This window comes from Cherax quadricarinatus, chromosome 11 (assembly GCF_038502225.1).
Source record: "Cherax quadricarinatus isolate ZL_2023a chromosome 11, ASM3850222v1, whole genome shotgun sequence".
Lineage (NCBI taxonomy): Eukaryota > Metazoa > Arthropoda > Malacostraca > Decapoda > Parastacidae > Cherax > Cherax quadricarinatus.
The window spans coordinates 43,244,743-43,266,841 of NC_091302.1; the positions used below are offsets into that span (position 1 = coordinate 43,244,743).

Genomic DNA, 22,099 nt, shown 5'->3' on the forward strand with positions numbered 1-22,099 from the left:
GGAACGTTCCGATATCCCTTCCACGCTTCAATATGTTTCCTTGCTTCGATATACATTCCTCACTTCGATATCTCCATGCTTCGGTATCCCTTTCATGCCTTGGTATCTCTTCCATGTATCGATATCCCTTGCTTCAATATCTCTTCCATGCCTCGATATCCCTTCCTTGCTTCGCTGCGCCGCGCTGCCTTTGATCCCGCCTGATTGACGCAGGATATTACTTCGGAAAATTATTGTATCGGTGGGAATCTGTATTAATTTCGTATTTTTTCCCCAGTGATCCTTCACTTGGCGGGAGACAGAGGCTCGTGTCGTATTCTCCGCCTCTTTTGTGTCATGCTAGTGTTGGACACGGAGGTTTAGTTACCTTTACTGTTGCTCTTTTGTTTGTATGATATGGAGGTTTAGTTATCTATACTAGTAATGCTATAGTGTTGGTCACGAAAGTTCAGTTCTGTATTGGTAGGAATAAAACAGCTGGGTGGTATATGAAACACTTGACTGATACATAAAACATTCGGGGTAGGTATCAGAGCCAGAGTGGTCGCCACGTGGGGGCGTGATCAACCAGGTTGTGATGGCTGTGTGGACCTACAGGCCGCTAGCACAAATAGCCTGGTTGATTTACCACTTAGTGGAGAGAGTTTTGAACATGTCAGTCTGTAATTATCAGGCTTCACAGTCAATAATATAGGTAATGAGCGTTATGACCAATCAGGGGAGAGTTTTCATTGTCAGGGCCAATCAGGGGAGAGTTTTCATTGTCAGGGCCAATCAGGGGAGAGTTTTCATTGTTAGGGCCAGAGAAGAGTTTAGAGCGTCAAGCTCAATCAGGAGTTATGAATATCAGGGGAGTTTCAAGCTCCTTGGGCAATCAGGGAGTTATTCAGAGTCAATCAGAAGTTTCGAGTGCCAGAGGTAATCAGGGAAGGGGGTGGGGGATGAGGCACTTGCGAGGAATTAATGCTTAGTATGGAGAGTGTCACCCGTGAAACACCGTGTGGTCCACCAGGGTGAGTGTCACACCTGAAACACCGTGTGGTCCACCAGGGTGAGTGTCACACAGGAAACACCGTGTGGTCCACCAGGGTGAGTGTCACACAGGAAACACCGTGTGGTCCACCAGGGTGAGTGTCACACCGGAAACACCGTGTGGTCCACCAGGGTGAGTGTCACACAGGAAACATCGTGTGGTCCACCAGGGTGAGTGTCACACCTGAAACACCGTGTGGTCCACCAGGGTGTCACACCTGAAACACCGTGTGGTCCACCAGGGTATCACACCTGAAACACCGTGTGGTCCACCAGGGTGAGTGTCACACCGGAAACACCGTGTGGTCCACCAGGGTGAGTGTCACACAGGAAACACCGTGTGGTCCACCAGGGTGAGTGTCACACAGGAAACACCGTGTGGTCCACCAGGGTGAGTGTCACACAGGAAACATCGTGTGGTCCACCAGGGTGAGTGTCACACAGGAAACATCGTGTGGTCCACCAGGGTGAGTGTCACACAGGAAACATCGTGTGGTCCACCAGGGTGAGTGTCACACAGGAAACACCGTGTGGTCCACCAGGGTGAGTGTCACACCGGAAACACCATGTCGTCCACCAGGGTGAGTGTCACACCTGAAACACCATGTGGTCCACCAGGGTGAGTGTCACACCTGAAACACTGTGTGGTCCACCAGGGTGAGTGTCACACCTGAAACACCGTGTGGTCCACCAGGGTGTCACACCTGAAACACCGTGTGGTCCACCAGGGTATCACACCTGAAACACCGTGTGGTCCACCAGGGTGAGTGTCACACCGGAAACACCGTGTGGTCCACCAGGGTGAGTGTCACACCGGAAACACCGTGTGGTCCACCAGGGTGAGTGTCACACCGGAAACACCGTGTGGTCCACCAGGGTGAGTGTCACACCGGAAACACCGTGTGGTCCACCAGGGTGAGTGTCACACCGGAAACACCGTGTGGTCCACCAGGGTGAGTGTCACACCGGAAACACCGTGTGGTCCACCAGGGTGAGTGTCACACCGGAAACACCGTGTGGTCCACCAGGGTGAGTGTCACACCGGAAACACCGTGTGGTCCACCAGGGTGAGTGTCACACCGGAAACACCGTGTGGTCCACCAGGGTGAGTGTCACACCGGAAACACCGTGTGGTCCACCAGGGTGAGTGTCACACCGGAAACACCGTGTGGTCCACCAGGGTGAGTGTCACACCGGAAACACCGTGTGGTCCACCAGGGTGAGTGTCACACCGGAAACACCGTGTGGTCCACCAGGGTGAGTGTCACACCGGAAACACCGTGTGGTCCACCAGGGTGAGTGTCACACCGGAAACACCGTGTGGTCCACCAGGGTGAGTGTCACACCGGAAACACCGTGTGGTCCACCAGGGTGAGTGTCACACCGGAAACACCGTGTGGTCCACCAGGGTGAGTGTCACACCGGAAACACCGTGTGGTCCACCAGGGTGTCACACCGGAAACACCGTGTGGTCCACCAGGGTGAGTGTCACACCGGAAACACCGTGTGGTCCACCAGGGTGAGTGTCACACCGGAAACACCGTGTGGTCCACCAGGGTGAGTGTCACACCGGAAACACCGTGTGGTCCACCAGGGTGAGTGTCACACCGGAAACACCGTGTGGTCCACCAGGGTGAGTGTCACACCGGAAACACCGTGTGGTCCACCAGGGTGAGTGTCACACCGGAAACACCGTGTGGTCCACCAGGGTGAGTGTCACACCGGAAACACCGTGTGGTCCACCAGGGTGAGTGTCACACCGGAAACACCGTGTGGTCCACCAGGGTGAGTGTCACACCGGAAACACCGTGTGGTCCACCAGGGTGTCACACCGGAAACACCGTGTGGTCCACCAGGGTGAGTGTCACACCGGAAACACCGTGTGGTCCACCAGGGTGAGTGTCACACCGGAAACACCGTGTGGTCCACCAGGGTGAGTGTCACACCGGAAACACCGTGTGGTCCACCAGGGTGAGTGTCACACCGGAAACACCGTGTGGTCCACCAGGGTGAGTGTCACACAGGAAACACCGTGTGGTCCACCAGGGTGAGTGTCACACCGGAAACACCGTGTGGTCCACCAGGGTGAGTCACACCGGAAACACCGTGTGGTCCACCAGGGTGAGTGTCACACCTGAAACACCGTGTGGTCCACCAGGGTGAGTGTCACACCTGAAACACCGTGTGGTCCACCAGGGTGAGTGTCACACCGGAAACACCGTGTGGTCCACCAGGGTGAGTGTCACACCGGAAACACCGTGTGGTCCACCAGGGTGAGTGTCACACCTGAAACACCGTGTGGTCCACCAGGGTGAAGGGGGACATTAATATTTATTGAAGTTTAAAATTATAAGATTTAGATAAATAAATCCTAAGCACTAAACCCATGTGGGTCATTCAGCTCCAGACGTGGTGGATGTAGGCTTGATCCACCGTCTACTGAGTGCGAGACAGACGTGATTCCTATTTGTACTCACCTGTATGTAGTCAGAGAAGAGAAACTAATCATGAAAAAATAATTTAGACAATGGTTCGTTCTCCCTGAGGTTATTACATTCCCTTTGAGCAATAAACCCTTATGGAACATGCAGCCGCTCGCTCGTGTCATGTATGTCTTGGGACACAAAATATTCACACAGTGTGCAGCTCTCAGATAGTTCACATAATTGGGGTAGCTACAGTCCAATCAACTAGGCAGTGTAGGCCAGCGGACCACCAGCAGCAACAGCCAGGTTGACTAGGGAGGCACCAGTTGGGCCTGGCCCAAGGCCGGGTTCTGGGAGCAGGAAAAACTCGGGAAACTCATCAAAAGTATATCAGAGATAAAGGCCTGCTAACAAGCCTTTTAATTAACCTGACATAAACCTTAAATGCTTCTTAGTTCTAGGACTTTCCACGATTTCAATCCCCGCCCGTTCCGTGGTTTGTTAATTAGGTTGGTTTGCGCTAACCAGAGCACCGTGCAGCCTTCCTTACTGTCAGCAGAATAACACTGCCACGGCAAACATAAAAGTTTGCTCTACTCGCAAACGAAATTAAGGTGGTTCTTGAAATATGTAAACTGCTCTCATACACTGTGGCAGCCTGGCTACTGTGTGTACACTGTGGCAGCCTGGCTACTGTGTGTACACTGTGGCAGCCTGGCTACTGTGTGTACACTGTGGCAGCCTGGCTACTGTGTGTACACTGTGGCAGCCTGGCTACTGTGTGTACACTGTGGCAGCCTGGCTACTGTGTGTACACTGTGGCAGCCTGGCTACTGTGTGTACACTGTGGCAGCCTGGCTACTGTGTGTACACTGTGGCAGCCTGGCTACTGTGTGTACACTGTGGCAGCCTGGCTACTGTGTGTACACTGTGGCAGCCTGGCTACTGTGTGTACACTGTGGCAGCCTGGCTACTGTGTGTACACTGTGGCAGCCTGGCTACTGTGTGTACACTGTGGCAGCCTGGCTACACTGTGGCAGCCTGGCTACTGTGTGTACACTGTGGCAGCCTGGCTACTGTGTGTACACTGTGGCAGCCTGGCTACTGTGTGTACACTGTGGCAGCCTGGCTACTGTGTGTACACTGTGGCAGCCTGGCTACTGTGTGTACACTGTGGCAGCCTGGCTACTGTGTGTACACTGTGGCAGCCTGGCTACTGTGTGTACACTGTGGCAGCCTGGCTACTGTGTGTACACTGTGGCAGCCTGGCTACTGTGTGTACACTGTGGCAGCCTGGCTACTGTGTGTACACTGTGGCAGCCTGGCTACTGTGTACACTGTGGCAGCCTGGCTACTGTGTGTACACTGTGGCAGCTTGGCTACTGTGTGTACACTGTGGCAGCCTGGCTACTGTGTGTACACTGTGGCAGCCTGGCTACTGTGTGTACACTGCGGCAGCCTGGCTACTGTGTGTGTGTGCACTGGCAGCCTGGCTACTGTGTGTACACTGTGGCAGCCTGGCTACTGTGTGTACACTGTGGCAGCCTGGCTACTGTGTGTACACTGTGGCAGCCTGGCTACTGTGTGTACACTGCGGCAGCTTGGCTACTGTGTGTACACTGTGGCAGCCTGGCTACTGTGTGTACACTGTGGCAGCCTGGCTACTGTGTGTACACTGTGGCAGCCTGGCTACTGTGTGTACACTGTGGCAGCCTGGCTACTGTGTGTACACTGTGGCAGCCTGGCTACTGTGTGTACACTGTGGCAGCCTGGCTACTGTGTGTACACTGTGGCAGCCTGGCTACTGTGTGTTTGTAAACTGTGGCAGCCTGGCTACTGTGTGTTTGTAAACTGTGGCAGCCTGGCTACTGTGTACACTGTGGCAGCCTGGCTGCTGTGTGTGTGTACACTGTGGCAGCCTGGCTGCTGTGTGTGTGTACACTGTGGCAGCCTGGCTACTGTGTGTGTGTACACTGTGTTAGCCTGGCTACTGTGTGTGTGTACACTGTGGCAGCCTGGCTACTGTGTACACTGTGGCAGCCTGGCTGCTGTGTGTGTGTACACTGTGGCAGCCTGGCTGCTGTGTGTGTGTACACTGTGGCAGCCTGGCTACTGTGTACACACTGTGGCAGCCTGGCTACTGTGTACACACTGTGGCAGCCTGGCTACTGTGTACACACTTTGGCAGCCTGGATACTGTGTGTGTGTGTGTACACTGTGGCAGCCTGGATACTGTGTGTACACTGTGGCAGCCTGGATACTGTGTGTGTGTACACTGAGGCGGCCTGGCTACTGTGTGTGTACACTGAGGCGGCCTGGCTACTGTGTGTGTACACTGTGGCAGCCTGGCTACTGTGTGTGTACACTGTGGCAGCCTGGCTACTGTGTGTGTACACTGTGGCAGCCTGGCTACTGTGTGTGTGTACACTGTGGCAGCCTGGATACTGTGTGTGTGTACACTGTGGCAGCCTGGATACTGTGTGTGTGTACACTGGCAGCCTGGCTACTGTGTGTGTGTGTGTACACTATGGCAGCCTGGCTACTGTGTGTGTGTACACTGTGGCAGCCTGGCTACTGTGTGTGTGTGTGTGTGTGTGTGTGTTACCATTTTGTCCTAGGCACATGTCGATTAGACACTAGGCCTGTTGTATTTGCGAGTGTGTGTGTGTGTGTGTGTGTGTGTGTGTGTGTGTGTGTGTGTGTGTGTGTGTGTGTGTGTGTGTGTGTGTGTGTACACTGTGGCACCCTGGCTGGTGTGTGTGTGTTCACTGTGGCAGCCTAGGCTGCTGTGCGTATGCACACTGTGGCAGCCTAGTGTGTTGTGTGCGCGCACCCACACACTGGCAGCCTAGGTTGCTGTGTGTACATAATGTGGCAGCCTAGGCTGCTGTGTGTACATACTGTGGCAGCCTAGGCTGCTTTGTGTGCATACTGTGGCAGCCTAGGCTGCTGTGTGTACATACTGTGGCAGCCTAGGCTGCTGTGTGTACATACTGTGGCAGCCTAGGCTGCTGTGTGTACATACTGTGGCAGCGTAGGCTGCTGTGTGTACATACTGTGGCAGCTTAGGCTGCTGTGTGTACATACTGTGGCAGCTTAGGCTGCTGTGTGTACATACTGTGGCAGCCTAGGCTGCTGTGTGTACATACTGTGGCAGCCTAGGCTGCTGTGTGTACATACTGTGGCAGCCTAGGCTGCTGTGTGTACACTGTGGCAGCCTGGATACTGTGTGTACATACTGTGGCAGCCTAGGCTTCTGTGTGTGCATACTGTGGCAGCCTAGGCTTCTGTGTGTACATACTGTGGCAGCGTAGGCTGCTGTGTGTACATACTGTGGCAGCTTAAGCTGCTGTATGTATATACTGTGGCAGCCTAGGCTGCTGTGTGTACATACTGTGGCAGCCTAGGCTGCTGTGTGTACATACTGTGGCAGCCTAGGCTGCTGTGTGTACATACTGTGGCAGCCTAGGCTGCTGTGTGTACATACTGTGGCAGCCTAGGCTGCTGTGTGTACATACTGTGGCAGCCTAGGCTGCTGTGTGTACATACTGTGGCAGCCTAGGCTGCTGTGTGTACACTGTGGCAGCCTGGATACTGTGTGTACATACTGTGGCAGCCTAGGCTGCTGTGTGTGCATACTGTGGCAGCCTAGGCTGCTGTGTGTACATACTGTGGCAGCCTAGGCTGCTGTGTGTACACTGTGGCAGCCTGGATACTGTGTGTACATACTGTGGCAGCCTAGGCTGCTGTGTGTACATACTGTGGCAGCCTAGGCTGCTGTGTGTACATACTGTGGCAGCCTAGGCTGCTGTGTGTACACTGTGGCAGCCTGGATACTGTGTGTACATACTGTGGCAGCCTAGGCTGCTGTGTGTACATACTGTGGCAGCCTAGGCTGCTGTGTGTACATACTGTGGCAGCCTAGGCTGCTGTGTGTACACTGTGGCAGCCTGGATACTGTGTGTACATACTGTGGCAGCCTAGGCTGCTGTGTGTACACTGTGGCAGCCTGGATACTGTGTGTACATACTGTGGCAGCCTAGGCTGCTGTGTGTACATACTGTGGCAGCCTAGGCTGCTGTGTGTACATACTGTGGCAGCCTAGGCTGCTGTGTGTACATACTGTGGCAGCCTAGGCTGCTGTGTGTACATACTGTGGCAGCCTAGGCTGCTGTGTGTACATACTGTGGCAGCCTAGGCTGCTGTGTGTACACTGTGGCAGCCTGGATACTGTGTGTACATACTGTGGCAGCCTAGGCTGCTGTGTGTACATACTGTGGCAGCCTAGGCTGCTGTGTGTACATACTGTGGCAGCCTAGGCTGCTGTGTGTACACTGTGGCAGCCTGGATACTGTGTGTACATACTGTGGCAGCCTAGGCTGCTGTGTGTACATACTGTGGCAGCCTATGCTGCTGTATGTACACTGTGGCAGCCTGGATACTGTGTGTACATACTGTGGCAGCCTAGGCTGCTGTGTGTACATACTGTGGCAGCCTAGGCTGCTGTGTGTACATACTGTGGCAGCCTAGGCTGCTGTGTGTACATACTGTGGCAGCCTAGGCTGCTGTGTGTACATACTGTGGCAGCCTAGGCTGCTGTGTGTACATACTGTGGCAGCCTAGGCTGCTGTGTGTACATACTGTGGCAGCCTAGGCTGCTGTGTGTACATACTGTGGCAGCCTAGGCTGCTGTGTGTACATACTGTGGCAGCCTAGGCTGCTGTGTGCAACCATCTCTGAACACATCTCATGAATATAATTTTGCTATACTAATGAAATATACGCCTAAAATCCTAGTTTACAAAGAGTTTGGGGGGATGGCGGGATTTAGGTAAGGGGTTATTTTACAGAATGTTGAATAACGTTGTCGTCACAACACACTCAAGTTCCTTAAGATTCAATAGCATACATAGCTTGCTAGACCTGCCTGCACCCATGGACCTTGAGGTTGCTGTGCGTGGATGGTATCAAGGTGTGGGTGTGGATCTCGTCAGGTAGTGAGTGGTGTCAAGGTGTGGGTGTGGACCTCGTCAAGGTTTGGATGTGGGTTGTGTCAAGGTCTTTGCCTAGGTGGTGTTAGGGTGTGGGCGGTGTTAGGGTGTGGGCGTGGGCTCTTCCCCTTCTAACCTGGCTGTGCTCGACTTGGCCAATATTGATTGTAGGTTAGTGGCCGGGCGACACCTGGTGGCACTCTTGGAGGAGGTGCCCCTCCCCCTGGGAGTGCCCTGAGGGTAGCAGGAAAGAGCCACTGGCAGTATCAGAGTATTAACTGTAATAAGAACGTATTTTTATCACTAACATTGTGTTTCTGTTGTTGCAGGTGTGGGATGACGCGCGGAGTATGAGCTTAGTGAGAGCGGTATCGGGGGCGGCGCCCCCCGGTGGCTCCTTGGGGCGAGGAGCTCCCTGGGTGCGGTGGCGGGGGCCCCTGCTATTGCTGCTGCTGCTCCTGCTGGCGGCAGAGATAGCAGGCGGGGGCGAGGGCAGAGACTCGCTGTTTATAGTCGACAGGTTCGAGGACGAACCGTGGCAGCAGTTCACGCATCTAACGGTGGACAAGAACACGGGGACGGTATACGCAGGCGGCGTGAACCGCCTCTACCAGCTGGATCCCAACCTGCGGGTGCTGCAGAACGTGGTCACCGGCCCCGTCAACGATTCCATCGAGTGCTCAGCCAACGACTGCAAGACCAGTGACACCATCCGTACCATGAAGGCCACGCAGAACGTAAACAAAGTGCTGGTGATAGACTACACCCGCTCGCGGCTCATCGTTTGCGGCACGGTGCGGCAAGGGTCGTGTCAGGTGCGGGACCTGCGGGACATTCTGGCCCACACCCGCAATGTGAGCGAGGCCATCGTGGCCAACAACGCCACGGCTTCCACCGTGGCCTTCATTGCCCCTGGCCCACCGAACCCACCCGTGACTCACGTCCTCTATATCGGCGTCACCTACACCGGCAAGTCAGTGTACCGCGACGAGGTGCCGGCTGTGGCCTCGCGCTCCCTCGAAGATGACAAGTTCTTCGAAATCGCGGTGACGGACGTGACGACAAGTACGCGGATGCTGGTCAACTCGTTGGCCCGCGAGCGCTACCCAATCTCCTACGTGTATGGCTTCGGCTCCGAGAAATTCAGTTACTTCCTGACGCGGCAGATGGAGGATACACACGCCGGAACGCCGTACATCAGCAAGCTGGTGCGCGTGTGTCAGAACGACTCCGCCTACTACTCCTACACGGAGATTCCCATCGAGTGTAAGGACTCCCAGGGCAAGCGTTACAACCTTGCCCAGGCGGCCTATGTGGGCAAGCCGGGCACAGATCTGGCCACTCAGCTGGGTATCCAGACTAACGACGATGTCCTCTTTGCGGTGTTCTCACCATCAGAACCCAGCGAGGGGGAAGGGTCACCGCGCCCTGCCCAAGCCAGCGCACTGTGCGTCTACAGCATGAAGTCAGTGCGGCGCATGTTCATCAACAACATACAGGAGTGTTTCAGAGGCAAAGGTGACAGAGGACTAGACTTCATCTCCCCTTCACACAAATGCATCGAGACGGTAAGTCAGTCTGCTTTGATATTTGTATCTAGTCTAAAACTCTTCCCTGTAGGGGAAGTGACTGAGCTCTCCTGGGCAAAATAAAAAATAACAGCGTAAGTGTCAAACAGGACAACAACAATAGTTTAAGTTTGGTTTAGTTAGGTTAAATTAGGTAGGTTAGACTCGATAATATTAGATTAAGCCTAGGGAGTTTTTTTCCTCGCCCTCGGGACGCACAACAATGTTTTTACCGCAACTGCAAGAAAATTGATAAATTAAATAACTAGAACCTTCAGAACCAGGAATGTCAGACTAATGATGACTCTTCCGGTCACTCGTTCTCTCTAGGCTAGAATAATGCTGTGTATTAACGGCCCCTTCAAAGCAGGTGAAATTGCTGGGCTGGAAAATGTTCAAAGAATCTTCACAGTTTGTATTAAGCTAGGCTAAGCATCAAAATCACCGGAAGGGCTTGATGTCCCTAGAACTGTACTCCTTAAAACGTAGGAGAGAACGATGCATCATAATCTACTGGAAAATACTGGAGGGATTGGTACCAAATCTGCTCACTGAAATTACTGCTTATGAACAAAAGAGGCTTGGCAGACGGTGCAGGATACCTCCAATAAAAAGCAGGAGAGAGTGATGACTACACTTGACAGTGTTAAGGGACCACGACTCAACACCCGCCCTTCATGCATAAGGGAGATTACCAACAAACCCTCCCTAGTACTTAGCTGTCTTCAAGTGGGAGCTCGACAGATTCCTCAAAACAGTTCCTAATGAACCGGGTTGTGGTGCATTCGTTGCGCCAGAAGCTTTTAGTGCCCACCGCCTGTGGGCACTAAAAGCTTGATCAGCCTGTCTAGCTTCAAGGAGGCCTAGTCTGAGACTAGGTCACGGGGGCGGTGTCCTCCGGAAGCGACCCCAAGTTAACTCCAGATGGAAAGGGGGGTTTTACGTCGGTGTCCTAGGAGGGTGTTGTCCTGTCCCAGCCCCCTTCACGACAGCCAGGAAGATGACCCGGGGGGGGGGGTATTGAGAACTTTCAAAACGAGGGAAATAATGCAGATGGTGACACTCTTCAAATCGTTAGCACTCCCTCACTTAGAATATTGCTCAGTGCTGACGGCTCCGTTCAAAGCAGGAGAAATATCGGAGCTGGAACAAATAGAGATCGTTTACGGCTCATATTGAGCCAGTAAAGCGCCTAAACTACTGGGAACGCCTGCAAGTCTTAAACATGTATTCATTGGAGCGGAGGAGAGAGAGGTACATGGTAATATATACCTGAAAAATACTCGAGGGCTTGGTCCCAAATCTGCACACTGCCATAACAACATACTGGAGTAAGAGATATGGGAGGAAGTGTAAGATAAACCCAGTGAGGAGCAGGGGTGCGGTGGGGACAATAAGGGAACACTGTATCAACATCCGGGGTCCCAGACTATTCAACATCTTACCAGAAGATATCAGAAACACGGCTGGGACAAGTGTAGAAGTCTTCAAGAGGAAACTAGACATCTTCACCGGGTGCCAGATCAACCAGGCTGTGATGAATGTGTGGGGCAGCAGGCCTCCAGCAGCAACAGCCTGGTTAACCAGGCAAGCACCAGACGAGCCTGGCCCATGGCCGGGCTCAGAGAGTACATTAACTTTCGAAACTCTTCATTGGTAAATCAAAGGTATATATAAAGGTATAGTGACCCCCCACCCCGACAACCTGCTACCCACTCTCTTAGCTGTCACTCTCCTAGTTGTTCCACACCCTGTTCCACACACTCCTACTGCTACACCCTGTTCCACACACTCCTACTGCTACACACTGTTCCACACACTCCTACTGCTACACCCTGTTCCACACACTCCTACTGCTACACACTGTTCCACACACTCCTACTGCTACACACTGTTCCACACACTCCTACTGCTACACACTGTTCCACACACTCCTACTGCTACACCCTGTTCCACACACTCCTACTGCTACACCCTGTTCCACACACTCCTACTGCTACACACTGTTCCACACACTCCTACTGCTACACACTGTTCCACACACTCCTACTGCTACACACTGTTCCACACACTCCTACTGCTACACCCTGTTCCACACACTCCTACTGCTACACCCTGTTCCACACACTCCTACTGCTACACACTGTTCCACACACTCCTACTGCTACACACTGTTCCACACACTCCTACTGCTACACACTGTTCCACACACTCCTACTGCTACACACTGTTCCACACACTCCTACTGCTACACACTGTTCCACACACTCCTACTGCTACACCCTGTTCCACACACTCCTACTGCTACACCCTGTTCCACACACTTCTACTGCTACACCCTGTTCCACACACTCCTACTGCTGCACACTGTTCCACACACTCCTACTGCTACACCCTGTTCCACACACTCCTACTGCTACACACTGTTCCACACACTCCTACTGCTACACACTGTTCCACACACTCCTACTGCTACACACTGTTCCACACACACCTACTGCTACACACTGTTCCACACACTCCTACTGCTACACACTGTTCCACACACACCTACTGCTACACACTGTTCCACACACTCCTACTGCTACACACTGTTCCACACACTCCTACTGCTACACACTGTTCCACACACTCCTACTGCTGCACACTGTTCCACACACTCCTACTGCTACACCCTGTTCCACACACTCATACTGCTACACCCTGTTCCACACACTCCTACTGCTACACCCTGTTCCACACACTCCTACTGCTACACCCTGTTCCACACACTCCTACTGCTACACCCTGTTCCACACACTCCTACTGCTACACACTGTTCCACACACTCCTACTGCTACACACTGTTCCACACACTCCTACTGCTACACACTGTTCCACACACTCCTACTGCTACACACTGTTCCACACACTCCTACTGCTACACACTGTTCCACACACTCCTACTGCTACACACTGTTCCACACACTCCTACTGCTACACACTGTTCCACACACTCCTACTGCTACACACTGTTCCACACACTCCTACTGCTACACACGGTTCCACACACTCCTACTGCTACACCCTGTTCCACACACTCCTACTGCTACACCCTGTTCCACACACTCCTACTGCTACACCCTGTTCCACACACTCCTACTGCTACACACTGTTCCACACCTACTGCTACACCCTGTTCCACACACTCCTACTGCTACACACTGTTCCACACACTCCTACTGCTACACCCTGTTCCACACACTCCTACTGCTACACCCTGTTCCACACACTCCTACTGCTACACCCTGTTCCACACACTCCTACTGCTACACCCTGTTCCACACACTCCTACTGCTACACCCTGTTCCACACACTCCTACTGCTACACACTGTTCCACACACTCCTACTGCTACACACTGTTCCACACACTCCTACTGCTACACACTGTTCCACACACTCCTACTGCTACACACTGTTCCACACACTCCTACTGCTACACACTGTTCCACACACTCCTACTGCTACACACTGTTCCACACACTCCTACTGCTACACACTGTTCCACACACTCCTACTGCTACACACTGTTCCACACACTCCTACTGCTACACACTGTTCCACACACTCCTACTGCTACACACGGTTCCACACACTCCTACTGCTACACCCTGTTCCACACACTCCTACTGCTACGCCCTGTTCCACACACTCCTACTGCTACACACTGTTCCACACACTCCTACTGCTACACCCTGTTCCACACACTCCTACTGCTACACACTGTTCCACACCTACTGCTACACACTGTTCCACACACTCCTACTGCTACACACTGTTCCACACACTCCTACTGCTACACCCTGTTCCACACACTCCTACTGCTACACCCTGTTCCACACACTCCTACTGCTACACACTGTTCCACACACTCCTACTGCTACACACTGTTCCACACACTCCTACTGCTACACACTGTTCCACACACTCCTACTGCTACACACTGTTCCACACACTCCTACTGCTACACCCTGTTCCACACACTCCTACTGCTACACACTGTTCCACACACTCCTACTGCTACACACTGTTCCACACACTCCTACTGCTACACACTGTTCCACACACTCCTACTGCTACACACTGTTCCACACACTCCTACTGCTACACACTGTTCCACACCTACTGCTACACACTGTTCCACACCTACTGCTACACACTGTTCCACACCTACTGCTACACACTGTTCCACACACTCCTACTGCTACACACTGTTCCACACACTCCTACTGCTACACCCTGTTCCACACACTCCTCCTGCTACACCCTGTTCCACACACTCCTACTGCTACACCCTGTTCCACACACTCCTACTGCTACACACTGTTCCACACACTCCTACTGCTACACACTGTTCCACACACTCCTACTGCTACACACTGTTCCACACACTCCTACTGCTACACCCTGTTCCACACACTCCTACTGCTACACACTGTTCCACACACTCCTACTGCTACACACTGTTCCACACACTCCTACTGCTACACACTGTTCCACACACTCCTACTGCTACACCCTGTTCCACACACTCCTACTGCTACACCCTGTTCCACACACTCCTACTGTTACACACTGTTCCACACACTCCTACTGCTACACACTGTTCCACACACTCCTACTGCTACACACTGTTCCACACACACCTACTGCTACACACTGTTCCACACACTCCTACTGCTACACACTGTTCCACACACTCCTACTGCTACACACTGTTCCACACACTCCTCCTGATACACCCTGTTCCACACACTCCTACTGCTACACCCTGTTCCACACACTCCTACTGCTACACCCTGTTCCACACACTCCTACTGCTACACACTGTTCCACACACTCCTACTGCTACACACTGTTCCACACACTCCTACTGCTACACACTGTTCCACACACTCCTACTGCTACACACTGTTCCACACACTCCTGCTACACAGTTCCACACACTCGTACTGCTACACCCTGTTCCACACACTCCTACTGCTACACCCTGTTCCACACACTCCTACTGCTACACACTGTTCCACACACACCTACTGCTACACACTGTTCCACACACTCCTACTGCTACACCCTGTTCCACACACTCCTGCTACACCCTGTTCCACACTCTGCTGCTACACCCTGTTCCACACACTCCTACTGCTACACACTGTTCCACACACTCCTACTGCTACACACTGTTCCACACACTCCTACTGCTACACCCTGTTCCACACACTCCTACTGCTACACAATGTTCCACACACTCCTACTGCTACACACTGTTCCACACGCTCCTACTGCTACACAATGTTCCACACACTCCTACTGCTACACCCTGTTCCACACGCTCCTACTGCTACACAATGTTCCACACACTCCTACTGCTACACACTGTTCCACACGCTCCTACTGCTACACACTGTTCCACACACTCCTACTGCTACACACTGTTCCACACCTACTGCTACACACTGTTCCACACACTCCTACTGCTACACACTGTTCCACACACTCCTACTGCTACACACTGTTCCACACCTACTGCTACACACTGTTCCACACCTGCTACACACTGTTCCACACACTCCTACTGCTACACACTGTTCCACACACTCCTACTGCTACACCCTGTTCCACACACTCCTACTGCTACACCCTGTTCCACACACTCCTACTGCTACACCCTGTTCCACACACTCCTACTGCTACACCCTGTTCCACACACACGTACTGCTACACACTGTTCCACACACTCCTACTGCTACACCCTGTTCCACACACTCCTACTGCTACACACTGTTCCACACACTCCTACTGCTACACACTGTTCCACACACTCCTACTGCTACACACTGTTCCACACCTACTGCTACACACTGTTCCACACACACCTACTGCTACACACTGTTCCACACACTCCTACTGCTACACACTGTTCCACACACTCCTACTGCTACACACTGTTCCACACACTCCTACTGCTACACAATGTTCCACACGCTCCTACTGCTACACAATGTTCCACACACTCCTACTGCTACACACTGTTCCACACGCTCCTACTGCTACACACTGTTCCACACCTACTGCTACACACTGTTCCACACACTCCTACTGCTACACACTGTTCCACACCTACTGCTACACACTGTTCCACACACTCCTACTGCTACACACTGTTCCACACCTACTGCTACACACTGTTCCACACCTGCTACACACTGTTCCACACACTCCTACTGCTACACACTGTTCCACACACTCCTACTGCTACACCCTGTTCCACACATTCCTACTGCTACACCCTGTTCCACACACTCCTACTGCTACACCCTGTTCCACACACTCCTACTGCTACACCCTGTTCCACACACTCCTACTGCTACACCCTGTTCCACACACTCCTACTGCTACACCCTGTTCCACACACTCCTACTGCTACACACTGTTCCACACACTCCTACTGCTACACACTGTTCCACACACTCCTACTGTTCCACACACTCCTACTGCTACACACTGTTCCACACACTCCTACTGCTACACCCTGTTCCACACACTCCTGCTACACACTGTTCCACACACTCCTACTGCTACACACTGTTCCACACACTCCTACTGCTACACACTGTTCCACACACTCCTACTGCTACACACTGTTCCACACACTCCTACTGCTACACACTGTTCCACACACTCCTACTGCTACACACTGTTCCACACCTACTGCTACACACTGTTCCACACACTCCTACTGCTACACACTGTTCCACACACTCCTACTGCTACACACTGTTCCACACACTCCTACTGCTACACACTGTTCCACACACTCCTACTGCTATACACTGTTCCACACCTACTGCTACACACTGTTCCACACACTCCTACTGCTACACACTGTTCCACACACACCTACTGCTACACACTGTTCCACACACTCCTACTGCTACACACTGTTCCACATACACACCTACTGCTACACACTGTTCCACACACACCTACTGCTACACACTGTTCCACACACTCCTACTGCTACACACTGTTCCACACACTCCTACTGCTACACACTGTTCCACACACTCCTACTGCTACACACTGTTCCACACACTCCTAGCTGCCACATTGTTGTGTGTGTGTGTGCGCGCGCGCACACACACACACACACACACACACACACACACACACACACACACACACACACACACACACACACACACACACACACACACGCACAACACACGCACGCACACACACAAAACACACACACACACACACACAACACACGCACAACAGGCCTAGCGTCTCATCGACATGTGCCTAGGACAAAATGGTAACTTACACACCTAGCTGCCACCTCTTGTTCCCCATACTCATAGCTGCCACCTCTTGTTCCCCATACTCATAGCTGCCACCTCTTGTTCCCCATACTCATAGCTGCCACCTCTTGTTCCCCATACTCATAGCTGCCACACCACTGTTCCCCATACTCATGGCTGCCACACCACTGTTCCCCATACTCATAGCTGCCACACCACTGTTCCCCATACTCATGGCTGCCACACCACTGTTCCCCATACTCATAGCTGCCACACCACTGTTCCCCATACTCATAGCTGCCACACCACTGTTCCCCATACTCATAGCTGCCACCTCTTGTTCCCCATACTCATGGCTGCCACACCACTGTTCCCCATACTCATAGCTGCCACACCACTGTTCCCCATACTCATGGCTGCCACACCACTGTTCCCCATACTCATAGCTGCCACACCACTGTTCCCCATACTCATAGCTGCCACACCACTGTTCTCCATACTCATAGCTGCCACAACACTGTTCCCCATACTCATAGCTGCCACACCACTGTTCCCCATACTCATAGCTGCCACACCACTGTTCCCCATACTCATAGCTGCCACACCATTGTTCCCCATACTCATGGCTGCCACACCACTGTTCCCCATACTCATGGCTGCCACACCACTGTTCCCCATACTCATAGCTGCCACACCACTGTTCCCCATACTCATAGCTGTTACCTCTTGTTCCCCATACTCATAGCTGCCACCTCTTGTTCCCCATACTCATAGCTGCCACCTCTTGTTCCCCATACTCATAGCTGCCACCTCTTGTTCCCCATACTCATAGCTACCACCTCTTGTTCCCCATACTCATAGCTACCACCTCTTGTTCCCCATACTCATAGCTGCCACCTCTTGTTCCCCATACTCATGGCTGCCACACCACTGTTCCCCATACTCATAGCTGCCACACCACTGTTCCCCATACTCATGGCTGCCACACCACTGTTCCCCATACTCATAGCTGCCACACCACTGTTCCCCATACTCATAGCTGCCACCTCTTGTTCCCCATACTCATAGCTGCCACCTCTTGTTCCCCATACTCATAGCTGCCACCTCTTGTTCCCCATACTCATAGCTACCACCTCTTGTTCCCCATACTCATAGCTGCCACCTCTTGTTCCCCATACTCATGGCTGCCACACCACTGTTCCCCATACTCATAGCTGCCACACCACTGTTCCCCATACTCATAGCTGCCACACCACTGTTCCCCATACTCATAGCTGCCACACCACTGTTCTCCATACTCATAGCTGCCACAACACTGTTCTCCATACTCATAGCTGCCACACCACTGTTCTCCATACTCATAGCTGCCACAACACTGTTCTCCATACTCATAGCTGCCACAACACTGTTCTCCATACTCATAGCTGCCACACCACTGTTCTCCATACTCATAGCTGCCACAACACTGTTCTCCATACTCATAGCTGCCACACCACTGTTCTCCATACTCATAGCTGCCACACCACTGTTCCCCATACTCATAGCTGCCACACCACTGTTCCCCATACTCATAGCTGCCACCTCTTGTTCCCCATACTCATAGCTGCCACACCACTGTTCCCCATACTCATAGCTGCCACAACACTGTTCCCCATACTCATAGCTGCCACACCACTGTTCCCCATACTCATAGCTGCCACACCACTGTTCCCCATACTCATAGCTGCCACACCACTGTTCCCCATACTCATAGCTGCCACCTCTTGTTCCCCATACTCATAGCTGCCACCTCTTGTTCCCCATACTCATAGCTGCCACCTCTTGTTCCCCATACTCATAGCTACCACCTCTTGTTCCCCATACTCATAGCTGCCACCTCTTGTTCCCCATACTCATGGCTGCCACACCACTGTTCCCCATACTCATAGCTGCCACACCACTGTTCCCCATACTCATGGCTGCCACACCACTGTTCCCCATACTCATAGCTGCCACACCACTGTTCCCCATACTCATAGCTGCCACCTCTTGTTCCCCATACTCATAGCTGCCACCTCTTGTTCCCCATACTCATAGCTGCCACCTCTTGTTCCCCATACTCATAGCTACCACCTCTTGTTCCCCATACTCATAGCTGCCACCTCTTGTTCCCCATACTCATGGCTGCCACACCACTGTTCCCCATACTCATAGCTGCCACACCACTGTTCCCCATACTCATGGCTGCCACACCACTGTTCCCCATACTCATAGCTGCCACACCACTGTTCCCCATACTCATAGCTGCCACACCACTGTTCTCCATACTCATAGCTGCCACACCACTGTTCCCCATACTCATAGCTGCCACACCACTGTTCCCCATACTCATAGCTGCCACACCACTGTTCCCCATACTCATAGCTGCCACACCACTGTTCCCCATACTCATAGCTGCCACACCACTGTTCCCCATACTCATAGCTGCCACCTCTTGTTCCCCATACTCATAGCTGCCACACCACTGTTCCCCATACTCATAGCTGCCACACCACTGTTCCCCATACTCATAGCTGCCACACCACTGTTCCCCATACTCATAGCTGCCACACCACTGTTCCCCATACTCATGGCTACCACACCACTGTTCCCCATACTCATAGCTGCCACACCACTGTTCCCCATACTCATAGCTGCCACACCACTGTTCCCCATACTCATAGCTGCCACAACACTGTTCCCCATACTCATAGCTGCCACACCACTGTTCCTAACTGTTAGCTGCCACACCACTGTTCCTTACTGTGAGCTGCCACAACCTTGTTCCACACTGTTAGCTGCCACAACCTTGTTCCACACTGTTAGCTGCCACAACCTTGTTCCCCACTGTTAGCTGCCAAAACCTTGTTCCCCACTGTTAGCTGCCACAACCTTGTTCCCCACTGTTAGCTGCCACAACCTTGTTCCCCACTGTTAGCTGCCACAACCTTGTTCCCCACTGTTAGCTGCCACAACCTTGTTCCCCACTGTTAGCTGCCACAACCTTGTTCCCCACTGTTAGCTGCCACAACCTTGTTCCCCACTGTTAGCTGCCACAACCTTGTTCCCCACTGTTAGCTGCCACAACCTTGTTCCCCACTGTTAGCTGCCACAACCTTGTTCCCCACTGTTAGCTGCCACAACCTTGTTCCCCACTGTTAGCTGCCACAACCTTGTTCCCCACTGTTAGCTGCCACAACCTTGTTCCCCACTATTAGCTGCCACAACCTTGTTCCCCCACTGTTGGCTGCCACAACCTTGTTCCCCCACTGTTGGCTGCCACAACCTTGTTCCCCACTGTTAGCTGCCACAACCTTGTTCCCCACTGTTAGCTGCCACAACCTTGTTCCCCACTGTTAGCTGCCACAACCTTGTTCCCCACTGTTAGCTGCCACAACCTTGTTCCCCACTGTTAGCTGCCACAACCTTGTTTCCCCACTGTTAGCTGCCACACCACTGTTCCCCACTGTTAGCTGCCACAACCTTGTTCCCCACTGTTAGCTGCCACAACCTTGTTCCCCACTGTTAGCTGCCACAACCTTGTTCCCCACTGTTAGCTGCCACACCACTGTTCCCCACTGTTAGCTGCCACAACCTTGTTCCGACACTGTTAGCTGCCACAACCTTGTTCCCCACTGTTAGCTGCCACAACCTTGTTCCCCACTGTTAGCTGCCACAACCTTGTTCCCCACTGTTAGCTGCCACAACCTTGTTCCCCACTGTTAGCTGCCACAACCTTGTTCCCCACTATTAGCTGCCACAACCTTGTTCCCCCACTGTTGGCTGCCACAACCTTGTTCCCCACTGTTATCTGCCACAACCTTGTTCCCCACTGTTAGCTGCCACAACCTTGTTCCCCACTGTTAGATGCCACAACCTTGTTCCCCACTGTTAGCTGCCACAACCTTGTTCCCCCACTGTTAGCTGCCACAACCTTGTTCCCCCACTGTTAGCTGCCACAACCTTGTTCCCCACTGTTAGCTGCCACACCACTGTTCCCCACTGTTAGCTGCCACAACCTTGTTCCACACTGTTAGCTGCCTCAACCTTGTTCCCCACTGTTAGCTGCCACAACCTTGTTCCACACTGTTAGCTGCCACAACCTTGTTCCCCACTGTTAGCTGCCACAACCTTGTTCCCCACTGTTAGCTGCCACAACCTTGTTCCCCACTGTTAGCTGCCACAACCTTGTTCCCCACTGTTAGCTGCCACAACCTTGTTCCCCACTGTTAGCTGCCACAACCTTGTTCCCCACTGTTAGCTGCCACACCACTGTTCCCCACTGTTAGCTGCCACAACCTTGTTCCACACTGTTAGCTGCCACAACCTTGTTCCCCACTGTTAGCTGCCACAACCTTGTTCCCCACTGTTAGCTGCCACAACCTTGTTCCACACTGTTAGCTGCCACAACCTTGTTCCACACTGTTAGCTGCCACAACCTTGTTCCCCACTGTTAGCTGCCACAATCTTGTTCCCCACTGTTAGCTGCCACAACCTTCTTCCACACTGTTAGCTGCCACAACCTTGTTCCCCACTGTTAGCTGCCAGAACCTTGTTCATCACTGTTAGCTGCCACACCACGGTTCCCCACTGTTAGCTGCCACAACCTTGTTCCACACTGTTAGCTGCCACAATCTTGTTCCACACTGTTAGCTGCCACAACCTTGTTCCACACTGTTAGCTGCCACAACCTTGTTCCACACTGTTAGCTGCCACACCA

The 22,099-nt window shown here is 52.7% G+C and overlaps 1 protein-coding gene across 7 annotated transcripts in view; it reads left to right on the top strand.

Annotated features, from left to right (window-relative positions):
* PlexA (plexin A) overlaps nt 1–22,099 on the top strand; it is a 680,989-nt gene that overhangs the window by 520,837 nt on the left and 138,053 nt on the right. For all 7 annotated transcript variants that reach the window (XM_070084031.1, XM_070084033.1, XM_070084036.1 and 4 more), the window contains exon 2: nt 8,779–10,017. In XM_070084031.1, coding sequence (XP_069940132.1) covers nt 8,800–10,017 — 1,218 coding nt within the window. In that variant the 5' untranslated portion in view covers nt 8,779–8,799. The remainder of the gene's footprint in view (nt 1–8,778; nt 10,018–22,099) is intronic.